This window comes from Melanerpes formicivorus, unplaced genomic scaffold (genome assembly GCF_026170545.1).
Source record: "Melanerpes formicivorus ecotype bairdi unplaced genomic scaffold, bMelFor1.0.p_v2 SCAF_2, whole genome shotgun sequence".
NCBI lineage: Eukaryota > Metazoa > Chordata > Aves > Piciformes > Picidae > Melanerpes > Melanerpes formicivorus.
In genome coordinates, this window is record NW_027142354.1 from 51,520,448 (window position 1) to 51,539,514 (window position 19,067).

The 19,067-nt window shown below is 48.4% G+C and overlaps 1 protein-coding gene across 1 annotated transcript; it reads right to left on the reverse strand.

The window, feature by feature from the left end:
• Positions 1-4,883: 4,883 nt before the first annotated feature.
• On the reverse strand, positions 4,884-17,834 carry STC2 (stanniocalcin 2). The gene is made up of 4 exons (XM_068160317.1): positions 17,504-17,834; positions 15,081-15,223; positions 12,292-12,503; positions 4,884-8,711 (listed from the first exon to the last, which is right to left on the reverse strand). Exons 1-4 carry the CDS (start codon positions 17,658-17,660, stop codon positions 8,318-8,320), a joined length of 906 nt encoding a protein of 301 aa, XP_068016418.1. The 5' UTR covers positions 17,661-17,834; the 3' UTR covers positions 4,884-8,317.
• Positions 17,835-19,067: the final 1,233 nt, after the last annotated feature.

The following is a 19,067-nucleotide window of genomic DNA, read 5'->3' on the forward strand; positions in this document are numbered from 1 at the left end:
AGGTTTTTCAAAGCAGCATTCAAGCCTTATCTTTGTCATATTTAAAGCATCATACAGTTCTAGATGCTGTTCAAAGGCACTATGGATTGCCTGCTCTTCCATGGTTTGCAAATGGTCTATGCTTAGTGAGGGCTGAAAAAAACCCCCATGCCTCAGATCCAGGCATTTCTGAATGTGGGATGCTTGAGAACAGATTATTTTCAGCCTCATCTATTTTCTGATTCTGTTAAGACTATTCCTGATAAGCCTGTGTAGTCAGGAAAGCTTCAGTATTTCCCAGCTCCAGCAGGAACCTAATCCCAATGTCCTACTATTATCAATAAGATGTTTCACCAGGGGCTGTGGTGAACCCAAGATTTGGGCTTTAATTGTTATCACATCCTCATTCACCAGCCCTGGACTGTTGACTGTGGCCAGCTTTCACTCGTCCATGCAATGCATGTTGCCATGAAATACATCTCCTCTTCCAGGAATCTGCAGAGTCAGCTGGCTGCCACCGTAGGCTGCCTAGAACCTTGGGAGCTCTTCCTTGATGCAGAGCAGTTGCAGCTTCCCAGGGCATCCTCTGCTGCCTCCAAGGTATCCTGGCTGCTTTAACTCCCTCTTTCTGTACAAGCCAAAATGCTTTTAATGGCCTTCTGCAGACTCATCATCAGCTGGTGTTAGCTATGGGACTAGCAAGTGTAAGTGGTAGATCTGAGAGAAAACCACATAATTCCTGTCATTACTGCTCAGAAGCAGCTTGTGCAGGGAGTTAATGCTGAGTGCCCAGGTAGGCACTATTTCATTTTCTATATGTGGAAGCAAAGGAAGATGCTTTCCTCTACCTGTGGGGATGGAAAGTCTTTTTGGCCACGAGGCTATCTTGTGATACATGGTTCAGTAGCTCCTGACAGCTACCACAATTATAAATAATGATAATAATCAAGAATGCTTCAAGCATGTGTGCTGCACCCCTCTGCAAACTGATTTTGTAGTGGCTTGATTTCATGTCAGTTTAACAAAATGCTGAATGTGCACAGTTCTTTTTCATTTTGTCTTAAAATAGGACATCTAAATAAGGCACTCTGTAGGCCTTTCCCAGTCTCTCCTGGCTGTCAGCTTTCACTGAGCTTCCCCACACCTCCCACTGCATTTTTTTCTCCAGGGTAGGAAGAGATTCTGCAATGTAAGTGGGATTATTCATGGGTGACAAATGTAGCCTGGTGTGATTGCAGGATAGAGAAAAGCAGATACACACTGCAGAAAATCTGAGAAATAGAAGTGAGGTTTATAGAGGGATTATGTGCCATAATGTCTTAAGATAGTGGGGGGCTGATCCTGTGCTGTGTTAAAATGCAGTCTGGCTTTAGCCTTTCCATGAGCTGCTGTTTCCAATGACAGCGGAGAAGCTGGCGCTGCCTTTGCCATGGGGGTATTTTGTTCTTGCACTATCTAAACCAACTCAGGCTTGATTTCAACCCTCCTGAGGTCCCTCTTGCACAATCACATCAGAGCTGATCTCTGTGGTGTCACCAGAGCCGCTGAGATGAACGGCAGCGTATCAAGCTGAGTGGCTCTGCCTCTAGGGCACCGCTTTCCAGCAGGGGAGGAATACCTTTGAAAATAAAAAGCTATATCCCCATCTACATGGAGAGCCTCACAGCAGACTCCAAAAGAAATCACTTTTTATTTTAAAAGAACTGCTAAATAAACTCCAAACCACATTTTTATAAGGGAAGATGGTATTTGCAGAAAAGGTCAGGGCTGTAACCAGTCAGTATCCTCAGAGATAGGAATTCTCAGCCTCTGCAGCTTCCCATAATATGTCATGTCTTTAAACCCTCAAGTCCCCGTTTTCCACTCCTGATCAAGAAAGACATGAGGTTTTGATTTCAAATTAAATGTTCCACTGGTTGGGATGTCTTTCCTTAAAGAAAATGCACAGAAAGAATGATTGTTGGAACTTCATTAGTTACGTGGTTGTGCCCCAGCTCCCTCCATGTGCCAGGACCTGTTAGCGCTAGCACTGCAGGAACAGATCTGGGAGGGACCTTTGGAGGCATCAGCGGAGCTCCTGCACCCAGGGAGGTCCAGCTGCACCCCCTTGCATCCTGTCTCCATAATTCAGTTTTGGCTGGTGACAGGGTAGGTGACTGTGATGAGTCTGGGTGATGCAGGCTGCCCGGCGCTGCTCGAGGCTCGGGATCTGCTGCATTTGTCACCAGGGAAGCGTGTGGCAATTTCTGACTTTAGCAGGTGTGAGAGAAGCCTTTCCTGCGAGAGTCTGCGAGGAGAGCATGGAAACACGAACATAACTAGCAGTGAAAACTGAGTGGGATTTGTGTTTCTGGTGAGGTGTCAGGAAATAGCTTTAAAAATGCACTGCTGAGAGGCTTCCCAGCAAGCTTTAACTATTCCCTCACCTGGGAAGATCGCTGTGATGAATTCATCAGGCGTGACGCAGCAGAGAGCTGCTCTGGAGATGCCTCGGCTCTCCTGGCATCTCTAGGCGTGGGCTCAGGGAGGAGAGCAAAGGGCAGTACCTAGGAATCATTAAAGAGGAATGCAGAAGCATTGGCAGTAGGCTTGACTCAGCTCTCTACGTGGGCTGACATATGTAAATTGCCATATACATTTGTAAATGTTTTGGTATGCCTGAGCAAGCCAATATCTGGAATTAATTTTGTTCTTTTGGGAGGCTAGACAGGGAGCCTGTAGGAGACTAAATCCAAATGGACCACATCTATGAATCTCGGTTGGATTTGTTCAGCTGGATGAGACCTGTGTACGTGCATTTGCAGTTTGAATTCCCTTTATTTGCTTTTCCTTACCTCACTTGTAAAGTGACTCAGACCAAGCTGAGCTAAGCTCACTCCAGTCTTGAAGCAGACTTGTATGCTAGTACTAAACATATTTTAAGTTATACACTCCTCAGGGTTGTGCAATGCAGAATCTCTGCTCTGCAGTCTGGTTTAGGGCTTCTTTTTCTCTCCCTGCTTCTGCACTTTTGAATGTCAGCACTCTGTTACTGCGCTATTTTGCGCAACGTGACGCCCTAAGGGAAGGTGAGGGTCACTTCTCCATCACTAAAGCCTAGCCACTTTTTTGGAGCAGAATGCAGTCTCACCACTTTACGCATGAGGAGATGAAAAATAACCTCTCTAGTTGAAATGGCAAGGAGGATGGTAGAGGGCAGAATGCAATTACCTGAGCTTCGCCACAGCCACGGTGTGAACCAGCTCCTGAGATAAAATTCAGTGGGGGGGTCTTTCCATGCCAGTGGGTGGTCCAGCACCAGCACAAGCTACTCCTTGGCTGCAGCCTGACTGCAGGTTGGTCTAAGATCAGGTCTTGCCAAACTATCACATCCCTGCTGGCAAGAGGCACTTTCCCACTGGTGTTTGACCACAGCCTGTGGCAGGATTATAAAAAGCTCTTGCGCCCTAAACCTGAAGGAATGCTACAGGTCCTGGATTGCTGCAGATCACATTTAGGCTTGTAAAGCCCATCTCATCCAAAGGCTTCAACTGGATTAGTTATTTTTAAACCCCACAGAAGGAGTGTTAAAAATGTGCTTTTTCATGCAAGCTGCCTTAAAAAAAATAGCCGTGCTTTATGTTCTGAAGTGCTTTCTCATAATTTCCCTGTCCCTTTGCTGCCTACACCCCAACGCTGTATGAAAATGACTTTGGAGACAACATAAAGTGCTGCTTCTGCAGCTTGCTTTTTGTAGGGCTTAGGATTTTGCTCTTCTCCTTTGCTTAAACTTCACTCACCATTTAAGATTTTGATATCTGATCGCTGCTGGGATGGCAATGGAGTGATCTGAGAGAGAATTACTGCTACTGTACATTCCTGTTATGTCCCTGTACAGAGCCACTGGCTGGTACTTAATGATAGATTAGTGCTAGCTGACAGTGGAAAGCCAAATGGAAGTCCTCTGCTTTTAAGGTAAAATCTTCAGTGGTAACTTGCACTGCATGAACTGACTAAATCTTCTATAGGATCAACAAGGTTGGAAAAGACCTCAAAGATCATCAAGTCCAACCTGTCACCCAAGACCTCATGACTACTAGACCATGGCACCAAGTGCCACGTCCAATCCCCTCTTGAACACCTCCAGGACAAACCTTTTCAGCTGTGACAGCTTTTAGAAAGCATTAATGTTTTATTTGTTAATAGGTCTGACTAAAATCTTAGCACCTAGGGCTTTGGCCCCATGCTGGGGGCTGGGGGCACCTTACCTGCAGGCAGGTGCCATGGTCAGCCAAGATCCCCCTTCTTGGCCAATATGGGTTGCTGAGCTGCACCTATAGTCAATCTAACTGAACACTGTGGTGCCAGTGCCAGCCTCCCAAGGAGATTTTGTAATCTCTCACCAAGGTATTGAGAAGAAACCCATGACCACTTGCATGCCCCTACTGTCTTCCTAACTTGAATACAGTCTAATTTAAAACAGTTGAGGTGCTTCTGACATGCTGCAGTGAACCAAATCTATGGTTCTTGCTGCAGGAAACACCCCCTGAAAAAGGCAGGGACTTTTCCTGAGCCCCAAGAAGCACACAAGCTTCTGCCCCTCAGGTTTTTTTTACCCCTCTGGTTTGTTCTGCATCTTCCTTTTTACCTTCAAACCACACAGCCAATGAGTTCTCTCTTCCCCAGGGGGACTGGCAAGCCAGTGACAAGGTCTCTGCCCCTGTGCTGGCTCTCCCTGGTACGCAGAGAGAAGCGGCTGGCTGCGTCTCCATGCCCTGTCCCAGATGGGGGAACCTCTGCCCAGCCGACACTGCGGGCCAAGCAGCCACATTACCTCTGCCCCTTTGGCTGAACCTGCTGGCTCAGCTTCAGAGGGCTTGCCTTCCCCCAGCTGAAATCCCAGATAAACAGAAACCAGCCACAGACTTATTCAAAACATTTATTAGTGTTTAAGGAAAATAATAGTGTGAAAGGTACAGAGCTTTGTCTAAAGCCATATGCATTTTCTTCTTCTTTTTACAAGCTTATTTGGCTGCAACTTCTACATGAGATAGAACTAGTATGTTTTTTTTTTTTTCTCCCAGAGATTTGGAATTAAGGACAGTTTGGTATTATTTTTTTTATTTTTTTAAAGTATTTTTTTCCTTTCTCCTTCGTCCTCTTTATTTTTTCCCTTTTATAGTTCAGCACTTTTCAAGTTAGGACAGCATCTTCCAGGGTTTTACTGCTATCTTTTTTTTTTCCACTCTCTCTCTCTCTCTCCAGTAGGCATTTTCGCTTCTCCCAGTATTTTCATCCCAGAACAAGGCTCATTCCAGATGCAAAGCATAAAAGGAAACATTCATATACCTTGGCTTTTAAGCTAAACCTCCTTCATGAACAGCGAGTTCATAAGGAATGTTAATTAAAGCATCATACAGTATCTAAATGGACTTCTGTTTTTTTTTCCCTGTTTTGTTTTATATATAAAGAATTAAGGCTATGTAGATGTCACAATAAAATAATCTCAGGTAAAACGCACCCCATTTGTTAGATATGAAAGGAGGTTTAACAATAAATAAATGCTTTATGCTGTCAATAACATTATGGAACTGTATAAAACTAATATTTACGCAGCTTTAAACATAAGAGGAAAAAAAAAAAACCAACCCCACAACCCACCCCCCAAAAAAAAAAAACCCCAAACACCCAACCAACCAATACTAGTGGCATGAATATATACAACACAGGTCATGACATAGGTTTAAATTATAACAGCCAGCAGTGTTCTTGGTTTGTTGTTTTTTTTTTGTTGTTTGGTTTTATGGTTTGTTTTTTTTTAAATGGAGACACTATAATAAATAGAAATGTTAAATATTTACAATAATAGCATATGTGGAATCAGTAGATGAACACATAAAATCTTCACACACAGAGGAGGAAAAAACAAAAAACAAACAACCAACAAAACACAAATTGTTATGCCTTATACAAAATAAAATATCAAATAAAATATCCCTCCCACCCACAGCTTGCCCTCCCCCCCCCCCCCAAATTTTCACTGACTAAACAAGGGGAATGTACAGTTTTTCCCCCCCTTAGAACAACTGAATACAAATAAAACTGTATGCATGCTGAGGTGGTATGTTGAGCGAGACATTCAAGGATGTAGTGCTCTGTGTTTGGTTCCCATTGATAATTCAGACCTCTGCTGAGGGAGGGATCTTATTTTTGCTCGATGCAAGAACGTTGTTGATAGCAAGTTGTTTCTGTTTTGCATTTGGTTTTTCTTTTTTCCCTCTTGGATTGTCTTTTTTTTTTTTTTGGTTTGAGCTTGTTCTTCGTGGTGGCTACGTGCCACCAAGGGGAAGAGGACACTCACAGGAAACCTATGGAGGCATGCTAGAAACCTTAGAGGATCACCAGTAGCCACTTAGTTTGTGGAGCAGAAGAGTTGGCCAGCAGAGGTAGGCCCAAGCAAACCTTGGCAAGCTCCTCCATGGGACAGCTGCACACAAGCCAACGGAGCGGTTGGCATTCTCATGGCTAGGAGCTCTGCTCCTCATGTTGACATGGTCTTTACTACTGTAGTACCTGGTCTGATCCCACCTCTTTCCAATTAACTCCAATGAAAATTTTATCAGAGAACAGAAGTTATAATCAGGCAGGATCAAGGTCATATCTTCAAAGGCTTGGTGATCGCATAGAGACACACCTTTCCAACTTTAATGGTCCTCTCCTGCTTCCTACGTGGCTTCTATTAAAAGCAATGCCTATAGCTTCTGCGGGTGGATTCATGCATTAAACCCTGAATACAGCTATTAGGAGCTGTGCTCACTTAGCAGTAACTAAAATCCGAGTTGGAAATTGTAGCCAAATTCCAACACCTTCTCCTGTTTATGCAGCTCCTTCCCACCATGCAGCAAGACGTACGTTACTTCGCTGGGTACGTTCTGTCTCTACTGAGATGCCTTCCTGCCCCCACAGCCTTCCTCCCAAACTTTCTAAATGAGAAGGCTCAAATCCCTGGTGTGATTCCCACTTTCTAAAGGAAACTTGCTTTTTCTCTAGAGGAAGCTGAAGAGTTCACCCTTCTGTCCCTGTGGATGCTCTAACCTCCATTTCCAGTACAGTATCTGGGGATACGAGATTACAGATCTGCAAGCTGAGAATTACAATTGCATAGGGGGTAGGAGAGACCTCTCCAAACACCTTGTTCACACTTACAGCTGCTTAGAGACACTAAGCTCTTTACACTCTCCATCTTCAGTAACTCATTCTACAGAGATTGGTGGTCATTATCTGCATGACAATTAAACACCAAATCCACCCCCCTCTCCTTATCTTTGGCATTTGGATAAACCACAGCTGATAGGCAGGTTAAAGTGGGGCTCCACAACCCAGCAAATGCACCATGATACTGCTAAGGAGAGACACATTTCTGCTGGGCCTTCAATGCAGCCCTACAGAAGAACAAAGTATACCACGTCCTTTGTTGTCTGAGCCTGCACCCATCCTGTAACTTTGGGCTGTCTCTAGGGGTGAAGGATCTCTGTCATCCAGTGGGCAGGTGCAAAGCAGAGAATATGCACAGGGGGTCCACCAGCATACTTTTGGGGGTCCTCCACATTGTGCAAGTCTTAACAGTCACATTGCCTTTTCTGGAAGCTGACTAGTCATCTTCAATATGCTGAATTGTCTGGATTAGCAAGTGCTAAGTTATGCAGTGGTTAAAAAACAAACAGGGGGCACTTAAACTAGGATGGGAACAATGGCTCAGAAGTTAGCTGAGAGAAAGCGGTGGAGCTCCAGACCACATGGTTCCTGTTCAAGAGACAGGGTAGCTATTTCAATTAGAGAGTGTCACATAGAGAGCCTCGAGCTCTTGTGTTCCCAGCCACAGGCAGAAACCAAATCCCCCTGGAATTCAGCCATCTGCTCTAGGGCTGTGCCCTAAACCTTCAGAGGTGCTAAGCCACAAACAGCCACATGCAATCTGGCAGAGCCCTCTTGGAACCTTCTCCCCTGCCAAGGGAGCCAAGAAAAAAAACAAAACAAAACAAAACCCCCAAACAAGATTCTAAATTTCAACTGATGTCCATTTCAGAATAAAAGGGGAAAAGAATTTAGTCTGAGACGTTTTGCCACGTTCAGTGGCTGCTCAAGTGTCGAGTTTGCTGGATATATAACCCATTGCCACTGCTCTCCCTTTGCTACTATATACACTGTTGCTGAGGTCCATATATATCTTGCAATGCCCTGTGCTTGACCTCTGAATGGGAAATGCTTTGGAATGTCCATAGATGGGAAGATGGGACTCAACGGAGGAGGTTTCCAGTGGAGGGGGAGGATGGGGGTAACAGGGAGTTGGTGCCGTTTTTCACCTCCGGATGTCAGAGAAGTCGGACAGTTCATCTGCCCGGTCCGTGAGCCCGTGTGCCCCTTTGGGACCGTGGCCCCCAGCTTTCACCCGGACATGAGCATTCAGGTGGCCCTTGGTACCTCTCTCTCCCTTAGATGCTCGTGAGCTCTCCCTGTGGTCTGAGTCGGAGTGGGCCAGCATGTCCCCACGGCCCCCGGCGGCTTTGCTGGCTTCACCTGGTTTCTTCTCGGAACCCAGGACGGCGTCACCATGCACAGCTGAGGTGCAGAAGCTCAGGATGGAGCAGAGGCTTCCCCAGTTCTGTTCGCACTGGGCCTGGACACTTTGTGTTATTGCCTTTTTCACCTCCTCGCCGCAGGTGAGGAGGATATTCACTAGGTCAACATATGGCCTGGAGGTAAAAGAAACAGTGACAGGAGAGTCAAACAGATATGTAAGGGTCATCTGTCAGTAAACCAGTGTAACGGCCTCTCTGCCTCACCCTACCCTCTGCAAAGCTCAGTTCAGGAGCATTTCCCCCTGTTGCCCACCAACTTGGCAGCCTTGTAGAGCAATTCTGCCCCATGCTTTGTTAAGCAGTAAAATCAGCCACAGTGAGAAATGCACACAATGGCATCCTGTCAAACAAAGCTTCACTCAAGTGATTGCTCCCCCATTTGAGATGCTCTTGGAGAACTGCAATGTCAACCACAGGAAGAATATGAGGTCTATACACTTGGCAAATAGGGCTGTTAAAGGGGAGAACTGCTTTTGCCCCTACCTCCTTCTATGATCCTTCATCTTTATTAGTCAGGATACACAACAAAGGAAAACTGCTCATGTCCAGAGCCATCAACCTCAAATAGCTTACTATATCCAGGTGAACAACCACTACAGAGCATGCACTGATCACTGGCCTGCAAGAGGAAAGCATTTCCACACCTCTGCAAAGAGCAACATTCAGCTAGCAGTGCTCTGGCTTTTCCAGTCATCTCACGATTTCCCATAAAGATGCACCAGCTGTTGACCTTCACCACAAGCCAGACTCCCAATCCAGCTGCAGAGAGCTCAGAGACACGGAAATTCACTTTGGTGACACCGTTTCCTCCCACACCAAGTGTTTGCTCTTCATTTCTTCAGCGAGTTGAGTGCAGCTTTCAGTACGTACCTTTCCCCAGACAAACAAGGACTCCAAACGAGCCATGGCCCAACACTATTCCTGCTTCCCACCCGCCCGTCTGGGCCCCGCAGCACAAGGCAGCACAAGGCAGCACAAGGCGGCCCAGGCGCAGGCACTTTGGCTTCCTCAAGCCACAGGTCACAGAGTGCAGCGATTTTAAAATAGCTGCGGTCACAAGTTTTGTGGGTCAATATTGATGTTGTCTATTGACACAACTGCTCAGCTGCTAGCGGGCCCAGAAGAACGTGCTTAAAAGTCTTCCAGGGTAGGAACCATCCACAGTGCGCAAACGAGAACCGCCCGGGGTCAGCGGCTGCGGTTGTGTGAGGGCGATGGGGCTGCGCCTTCTGGGCGTATCGTCCACCAGCTCTGGTGGCTATGGACAAGTCTAGATCTCTTTCCGTGAACCAAGTCAGAAGAAGTAAAGTCAAGAGATTATAATCAATCTCTGACACTACCCTGATTTTACTTTGCCCAACTGCTTAAACTCATTTTTGAATAACTGATCTTGGACAGCCACCTATTCCCCATCTCAGAATATTTCCCATATTTGGATTGTTTCTGCCTGTTTAAAAAAAAAAAAGTTACTTGGAATGCAGCAATGACCAATGTGCCAGGGCCTGTCACCACTTCCACCATAGCAAATCAGCCTGACCCCCACCACAGCTGACTCAGAAGGAGACTTCACCGCCCTGACTGCGTTCCTCAGCGCTCACCAGGAGAAAACAAAGTAAAAGTCAGAGAACAAGCCCGAGAGCTGCCACTTGCTCCTCCACTCTGTTTTTGTTTTAAATGTAAAAGAAAATGAGAACAGAGTACACTGCATACAAAGTGACCCAGCAAAAGGAAGGAAAAAAAACCAAACAAACCAAAGCAAGATAAATCAGTTGTTGAAATTGGGCATAACCTTTACAAAAATCTGCAAGGAAAAGGTTGCTGGTATGACTAAAAAGTGTCTCAGCTGCCAAGTATTTCAGGTATTCAGAGTCTGCCAGAGCCCTGTGGATTAATACTGGCCTGTTTCTCCTTCACTGTTTTACTTTCTGCATTTCAGCTGGCCTGACCATAGTACCTGAACTGAGCACAAGGCTGCAAGTCAGCAGACGTGATTTTATTTCCAGCTCTGCCACACTTGCCTATTGATCTTGAACAAGTTCCTTAGTTCAAGAGCTTCAGAGGCCATTGCCTCTAAATTTAGGGGAGAGGAGGAGGCTGGCTGGCTTCTATTTGGGGAGTCCCACATAGGAAAGCTAAGCTCTGACTCCGTGAGATGCTGAAGTGTAGGAAGCTCTAAATGAGATCATGCAAATTATAGGTGTTCAGCTGAATGACCCATCTCTTCTCAAACCAAGAACCCCCCAGTTAAGCTCCCCAGAAATAGGCACCTGCCTTTGAGCATTCCTGCTTTAGCCTGTTCATAAAATGAGGCTAATTCACTCCTCCTTTGACAGGCTTTTGGCTCTCATGGCTCCTCTCATCCTCAAATGATGGGAGGCAGAGGGGGCGTTAATTGGTGCGAAGTACCCAGTTTACAGCCTACTAACACAGTCTGAGCAGTGCCCACAGAAAGATGCTGCTGCATCATGGAGCCCTGTTTCCCCTCTCCCCCAGGCACCAGGATGCTGCTCTTTGCCCTGGGCACAGCCAGCAGCCTTAGCAAGGCCAGGATCTACCACCAGCCAAGCCTTTGATCCCAGCCTCAGGAATGTCCATGGCAAGGACCTTACTTTCAGGACACCACATTAATCTTCTGTGAACCACAGCAAATGATTCTGCATTTCAGTACACTGGCATCAAAGCGTCTCTCTGCAACTGCAGCTTAAGTATTGGGGGTAGTTTCAACTGAAAGCGAATCAGAGTACAGCTTCTTTGGGTACTAATGCAAATGCCAAGTCCAAAATACATGATTCTCTGAAAACACTTATCTGTCACAATCACTGGGATGTGGAGTTTCTGTCTAACATCTGCTAGGGATACAAAGAGGCAGGGTAGGAAGATGCTCTAAGGTTAAGCCTGTTGCCAGGCTGTGGCTCAGCCTTGTTTGGGAGTGAGATGTTCACCTGCAGGAGAAACAGGCTCTGATTTTTCTCATTTGTGCACAGAATTGGTACAACCAGCTTGTGCCTGGTCTGTTGCTGTCATGTAGCAGCTTTGATCAATTCCAAATAGGATTCATGCCTGCCATTCCTTGGAGGGCAACCGTGTTCCCAGTCAGTGGAATGAACTCCTCAAACTCCAATTTGTGCCTTCATTTTGTACACCTCCATGTTTTATTAAAAGGCATTTGAGATTAATAAAGAATAAGATGAATGGGAGATTACCTGGGGGACTGCAGCTCTTTCAGGGACAATTAACCACAAGACATTTGAAAGTACGTATTTAAAAAAGGAATGATCATCTTGCTGACAACTTTGCACAGACCTTCTTTCCCCTTCCCCTCTAGCTGTCATCTTTAGCAGGATACTGGGGTCTGGCCAATGTCTTGGAGCTCAGAAAGCACAGAGGCTTCACAAGATGCCTCTGGCAATGGCAAACACTGATGCTGTATTTGCCGAAGGACCAAGAAGACCTCCAGATCCAACTTTAACCCATTTCACCTCCTTCCAGTCACATCTATCCCTTTGCAAAGAAGTAGCTTTCAAGAGCCCTTGGAAAGAAAGCATTACCTTGGTCTTGTACATGGGAAAACAAGATGATCTTAAGGCCAGAAGGAGATGAAACAGCTCTTGGGCAGATGCACAGCCCATTGGCATCATCGTGCTCCTGGAAAGAGCTCCCACACCCCTGACTGCACTAGCAGGGAGGCACTTACTCATGCTGCAGCAGGTCTTTGAAGTGAATCATCTCCACAATGACCTGGACGTTCTCCTTGGCAGCGGAGCAGAGGTCATGCTTCAGGTAGCACTCCCGCTGTAACTGGAACACCATCTCTTTAATGGCAGGGCACTTACGGCTGATGCAGCTGAATTTATGCCTCAAGGCATGAGCCTTACACTTCAGAGTGTCTTTAATGAAGGATTTTCCCTGAGAAGAAAAGAAATGGAGTACGTCTGTATTTTTGTCCATTAAGCACAGCAGCTGATTTATGCCCAGCTAGCCGCTCCTCTGTAGGACCATGTCAAGGGTTATTAGATTGCTAAAGGTATCACTTAATGGCTTTTCCCTCTCTTTGTTTCTCTGCTCTTAAAGACCATGCCAAGTTACCTGGGGCTTTGCTATCCCAGTGGAGTTGAACACAGGGCTTTCTCACTGGTATTTTGAGGCTTCCTCTACCCCAACATCTCAATGCCCAACAAGGGAAAGGGCAAAAGTAAGCACTTTGGAATAATTCAGTGCTCGAGGTATTGGCTTCATTTGTTTCTAGGGTGGCAGCACAGCAGCTTCACACAAAGGAGAGGGCAACCTGGCATGGCTGAGGTCCCCAGGACCAAAGGCAGATACCCGTTCAGTAATGGGAGCTGGACAAAATGAGCTTTGAGAGTCCTTTCCAACCCGGTGCAGTCTGTGAGGTGCAAACTAGGTTTCAAAATATTTGTTTTTTTTTAATTTTTATTTTAAAATTGGTTTTCAAATGCACAGACATAAGTGAACTGTCTATATACACCAGCCCCATTACCCAGCTGGCAGCATTTTCTCTACCACTTCCTCGGAGAGGGACTCAACTCAGCGCTAATAATAATCCTACAGTGTCTTGATGTCTGCTTGCTGCAAGAATTGAGGTGAAGCAAATCAAATCAAGAAACTATAAAGTTGCAGGAAAGCTGTTTTAGCAACATCTCTTTGTGGCTCCTTCATTCAACTGCTTGGTGAGCATCAAAATTCTCCCTTCCTTTTCTCCTTGCTCTCTGATACTATAGCTGCAATGCACAGTGCATGTGTCACAGTCTGACAGCACTGCTCAGGCCCCCTCTATGTTGCTGAGCAATAGGTATGTAGAAACCTCCTGCACTGGCCCCATCTCTCCACTAGCTTCAGATTATTTTACACAGATGCTTCATGAAGACCAAGTTCTTGTTATCCTTTCTCCAGAGAGTACACTGGCACAGCTCCACTGACATTAAGATTCACCCAGACCTGCAGGCAGATGTCCCCAAATTGTTTCAAGCCAGAAATGTTTCTTGCTGATCAAAGAACTGCTTCAGTCATCATCCCTTTCTATTCCCCATACCAAAAGGCACTTGCCCTTCCCTTCAGCAACAAACACACACAGCACTGTAGGCAAGTAAGGATAAAAATTAAAATTCTTACATAAACCAAACCTGACATCAACTCTAAGGTGACAGAGACAGGAAAGGAAAGCAGAAGGCAGAGCATAGAAAATGGTCAGTGTTAGTCTTGTCATTTAAGGCAGCCTGAAATAACTGTAGATAATAGAGATGAGCCATGAAAAAGCCATGTCATAGGAGAGGCTACAGTCACCTCCATATCAAATGAAGCTCCAGGGGCTTAATACTGCTACACTGCAATGGAGACAGCTTGGGTGTGAAACAGGCTGTATTTGATTAGCAGTACCCGGGGATCCTGGGAAACAGGCATCAATGGCTACACTCAGCTTTCATAGGCATGTTTCCCTCCCCTCCCAGCTGGGCTTACTTCTTTGGTCAACTCTGTTCACTGACAGAATATTGTGCAAAAATAAATAAGCATTTTCTGGAAGACACTTGGAAATAAAGGTTTTCAAATACCCACAGGACAAAACTCCACTTTTAACAGCTACCCAGACCCTTTGTACATCCTTGATGAAGAGCTTAAAACTCCAGCACTTCAATAGTGTTTCCTACTGGGTGATCCCACTATCACTCATGGCACAGGCTGGATCCTGAAGGTAGCTCTACTGTATACCAAGCTTTTAACAGTGGTTAGTAGTTGGTGCTTTTACTCAAGTTCTGCTGTAAACTGCATGTTCAAGTCAAATGGCCCTTTGTAATGTTCTCTTCTCTCCACACTGAAGTGGGAGAGTAGGTTTACAAGCCATAATAACAGGATGTCTCAGTGGTGCATAAATGGTCTGGAGAGAAATTGAAGGACACAAACTTAATACCACATACCATCTAAGCAATGTATTTTAACATCAGTGATTGAACCAAAGACTTATTTGAATACAGCAGCTTTAGGAGGTTGCCTGTACAGGTTGAAAGCATGTCTTGAGAAACAGCTTTAGTAACTGCATATTGGGAGCATTTTGATATACCTCAATGAACTGGGAGCTCGAGCTGCATTTCAGAATCAGCTCTAAACAAACACAGTGTAGAAGCCTAAGCCACACAGTGTTTCTGAAAGCCATGTTGAGCTACATTAGAGTTCTGATGGAGTTATCCTGGGTACAGTAGGTGGAAGCGATCCAGGGAGCTGTAGCTAGAGACAGCCTGTCTCCTGAGACAGACTGCACACCTCTACTCTATTACTGTTCTGGGGTCTGGATTCTGGGCCCTTCAAGAGAAAAAAATCTTAGTGAAGCTGGTCATGTACAAAAGCATATTTGCTCCAGAATGCTATTCCCACACCCCCCCCCCCCGCCCCCCAAGATGTGTTAAAGAACTAAAATACATGCCAAGTGGATATTAGAAGCAAGCAGATAGAGAAGACATTTCACTGTGTTACCTGGGCATCAAATTTTCCAGCGTTGTGCAGGAATGTCATGCAGATCTCGTGTAAGCCTCGGATCTCGCAAGAATTGTTTTCAAAGCATTCAAACACTCCACATCCCACATCGCCAGCATTAACCAGGCAGTGCTGGATTTCAGCTAAAACGAGCATTGTTACAGTTAATTCCAAGAACTGTTCATGGAAGCTGGTGCTGGGTACGGGTGGGGAAAGGAAAAAAGTTATTTTGCTAACATCATCAATTCAAAAGAAAAACCCACGTGACAACAGCTTTTGTACCCACAGCATAGCCACTTCTTGCAGAAATTAGGCCAGAACTTGGGCGTATTATGTTATGAGAGTGATATCCAAGAAGCAAATGCCAAATCCACTATGCTTACGTCAAGCTGTTTCACTTCAGAACTGCCTAATGCTTCTGCATTCCTCAGGAGCAAAAGATGGACGTGATTTTTGCCGTCTGACTCGTACCAAAGTCCCCCATCAAATCCAAGCGCCGAACGAGAAGCCCAGGACCCAGCTGGCTAAAAATGCCTCGTTCCTGGTGCTCTGAGCTGCTTTCTGGTGATTTAGTGCCACCTTTCCCCTTTCTTTTTTTTTTTTTAAACCTGATTATTATGTTTTTTTGAACAGAGCACTGGGTTTCCCCCTGTCGTGATGTCTATGGAATTAATGACAGAACTCCCACTGACAAAGCGCTTCGCGCTGGCTCTTGTACAAAGCTGCAACAGTGCCCTTGCCCATGCAGAAATCAATTTAAAGAATATATAAATATCTATGTAGTACATAAGAGAAATCTAGAGCTAGCTGTTATGCACATATCCAGTCTGCCCTTTCAGATGTTACGTAATATGTGTGTGTGCGCGTGTGTGGGGAAAAAGTGCTGTCTAATACTTACTAACCAAAAAAACCCCAAAAATCTAACTCTTAACAAGACAGCTTCTGGTCCTTTTTAAAAAATTGTTGCAGTAGTACTGCCAGGGGGAAGGTGGTTGCTGAAAAAGCCTAGGGATAAAGTTAAACAGGGGCAGCTTTTAGACCAGAACTGAGGATGCTAAGAATTCCTGTGCTCTGTGCCCTAGTGGTACCTTTAATTAAAGCTCGCCCTTGGGAGCCAGCCTAATCCCCCTCCGAACCGCAGCGTGTTTCAGGCATCCCCAGCCCCCTCCTTCGCCATGCGGTCCATTTGCAAGTCTTTACAGCAACTTTCGGTCTAATTCCAACCCGCTGCAAGGCAGAGAGAGGAGCCGCGGATGTAAATGCGGAGTCTGACGGAGTTCCCATGACCCCCCGCCCCCCCTCCCCCCCCCCCCGCTCAAAACCAAATCACTGCTGCTGCTTCCCTTCTTCCCCCTCCCTCCCCCCCATCTTCTACCTGCCCCGAAGCGCATCTGGGGGTGGGCCACGGGAGCCCCGGGATCGGCTGCTGCGATTGTCTCAGCCACACGCGAAAAGCTGCGCAAACACACACGCACCAGGGGGGGTGTGTGGAAAAATGGAGCTCTTTGTGGAGCGCTGCAGAGCGCGGAGCTGGGCTTTTTTGGGGCCGGGAGCTCAGCTGTAGTGCTTGTGTTGGCATCCGGATGCAAACCCTTTGCCGGATCACATGTCCTGGCTCCAGCGTGCTGAGAACTGCACAGTGCCGTGATTCACATGTGGCAGTCCCTAATGGGCATTCGTGCATTCCTGCTCGTGTGTGTTTAAACACGTCTCGTAGCACTGAGAGTGTTAAAAAATAAAAGGGGGGGAGGGAGGGAAGGAGGGGAAAAAAAAAAAGGAGGGGGGGGGGGGAAGGGAGAGCGGGGGGGAAGGGAAGCGTCTGGATCCCGCGCTCTCTTTGCACGGCTGGGAAGCGATCCAGCGAAGTGCACGCCTCAGCTCTCTCTTTCTAGGCAGATAATACCCGGGGGAGGGAGCGCAGGGGGCGGGAGGAGGAGAGAAACCCCCGGTCCGTTGCATCATTGCACGACTCCCTATGGAGGAGGCAAAGCACCAGTCACTTCCAGCCGCTTCCCTTCCCTCCTGTCCCCCCTCGACCCGGTTTCAAAAGCTGCGCCGAGAAACTTTCTCCTCCCCAGCCTCAGTACCTCCGCCGGGTTCCCGCCGCCCCCAGCCCCGCTCCCCGTCGGCACCGGGCTGCTCGGCACCGACTTGCTGCCCGGCGCGGCTGCAGAGTCGCTTCTCCCGGAGAAGCCGCGGCTGTGGCAAGGGCAACACGTGCTTTGCCAGGCTGGGCTTTAAAGGTAATTAGGAGGGAGCTCGCATTTCCTCTGCCCATCTACGCCCGACAGTCCGACACCGGAATTAAACGCCTGTCAGAACTCAACGCCGCGATTTCCCCGGCGCACCAGAAGCAGCAAATGGACGTGCGGACAGCCCCCTCCCCCCCACGCTTGCATCCCCTCGTCGGCCACCCGCCGTACCTGTATTCTGCAGGGACAGACGCCCCTTTTGCTGCGGGGTCCTGTCCTGCGGCCCTTCCGGCGGGTGGGTGGCTTCAGTGCCCACCGCCGCCCGAGCGCTGGCGAGCAGTAGGGCCAGGGCCAGGGCCAGCAGCTTGCCACGGAGCTCCGCGCACATGGTCGTGCCTTCCCCCCGCCGCCGCCGCCGCGTCCTCCCCCGCGGGGTGCCGCACCCGGGCCCAGCGCGCTCCTCGCCGCGGCCCCGCGAACCGCATGTGCCCGACGCGGCGGCGAGCGCGGAGTGGCGGCGGCGGCGCCGGAGGGTGCCTCAAATATCCCCGCCGAGCCCCGGTGTCACTCGCATGAGGGAGCCGAGCAGGTGTCGCTCCGCGCCGCGGCCAATGGCAGACGCCGCCCGGCTCCGACCGCCCGCCGGGGGCCGGCCCTGCCCCGCCGGCAGGTTGCAGCCTCCCGCCTCCCCCGGCCCCCCCGCCTTGTCGCTCCGCGGGGGATGGGCGTGCAGGGGGCAGCGCGCAGACACTGCAGCCCCCCCGGTGGTGGTGGGGAAGGAAGGTGCGGTATAGGCGGGGGGGAGGAGGACGTGGAGGGTGGAGGCATGGGGGGGGGGGGGGAGAGGGGAAAAAAATAAAAAAAGGTGAGAAAACGGGGTTTTAATAAGAGCGCTGCTTTGGAAGGAGGGAGGCAGCACAGAGCGGCTGGTACCCCCGCAGCTGCGGAGCCGGGAAGGCAACTTCGAGCGGTTCCAGGCATCGATGTTGCCCTTGTCTGAAAAGCCGCGGGGGTGCCGGTGCTCGGAGCCGGCTGTCCTGCAGCACTGATACCTCACTGCAAGACTTGATTTAAAAGAAAAAAGCCCTATCCCTCTCCGAAGCAGCTATTGCCCTGACTTTATTCGAAATCCTTTTCTCCCTCTTCCTTTTATTTGTTCCTCCGGGATTTTGGACCCTGCGAGCTTCAAAGGGATTTGGGCCAAATCCATCACCTGGGAGGGAGGACATGGCACCTGAGTGCAGAGCCGGCAGGGCGAGCAGGGCCAGGTGCAGTGTTCCTTGACCAACTCCCCCCCCCCCCCCCTTTCCCCCCCCAAAGCCTTTCTGCCATTGTGGGGAGAGCATCACAACCCTGGCAAGCCCCCCAGAGTAAGCCCCTAGCCAGCTCTGGCTGCTCCCTTTTGTCCCGTAGCTGAAGAGGGGGAGGGGGACGGGACACATAGGGAAATCTCTAGCAGGTGATGAGAAGTGCCGCGCTGGCTGGGGAGGGGGCGTGTGTGTCTCCCCTTACCCTGCTGTAATGCACATCGGCTATTTCATCAGACCCCGCAGGCCCCATGCGGCTCCTACCTCCCCCAGCAGCCCGGCAGACCCCCAGCCTCCGGCGCTGCTGGGGCGCGCTGGTTCGGGCCAGGAGCGGGGGTCCCGCCGGGGGGGGGCGCAGCCAGGAATGTCTCCAGCTGCTGCTGCCGCCCGCTTCCTCACAGCTGTCAAAATGCACTTGAGGAAATCCACTCACACCTCCCTGAGCAAGGGTCTCCTCAGCGGGACGTGACACCGCGCCGCAGGACCAT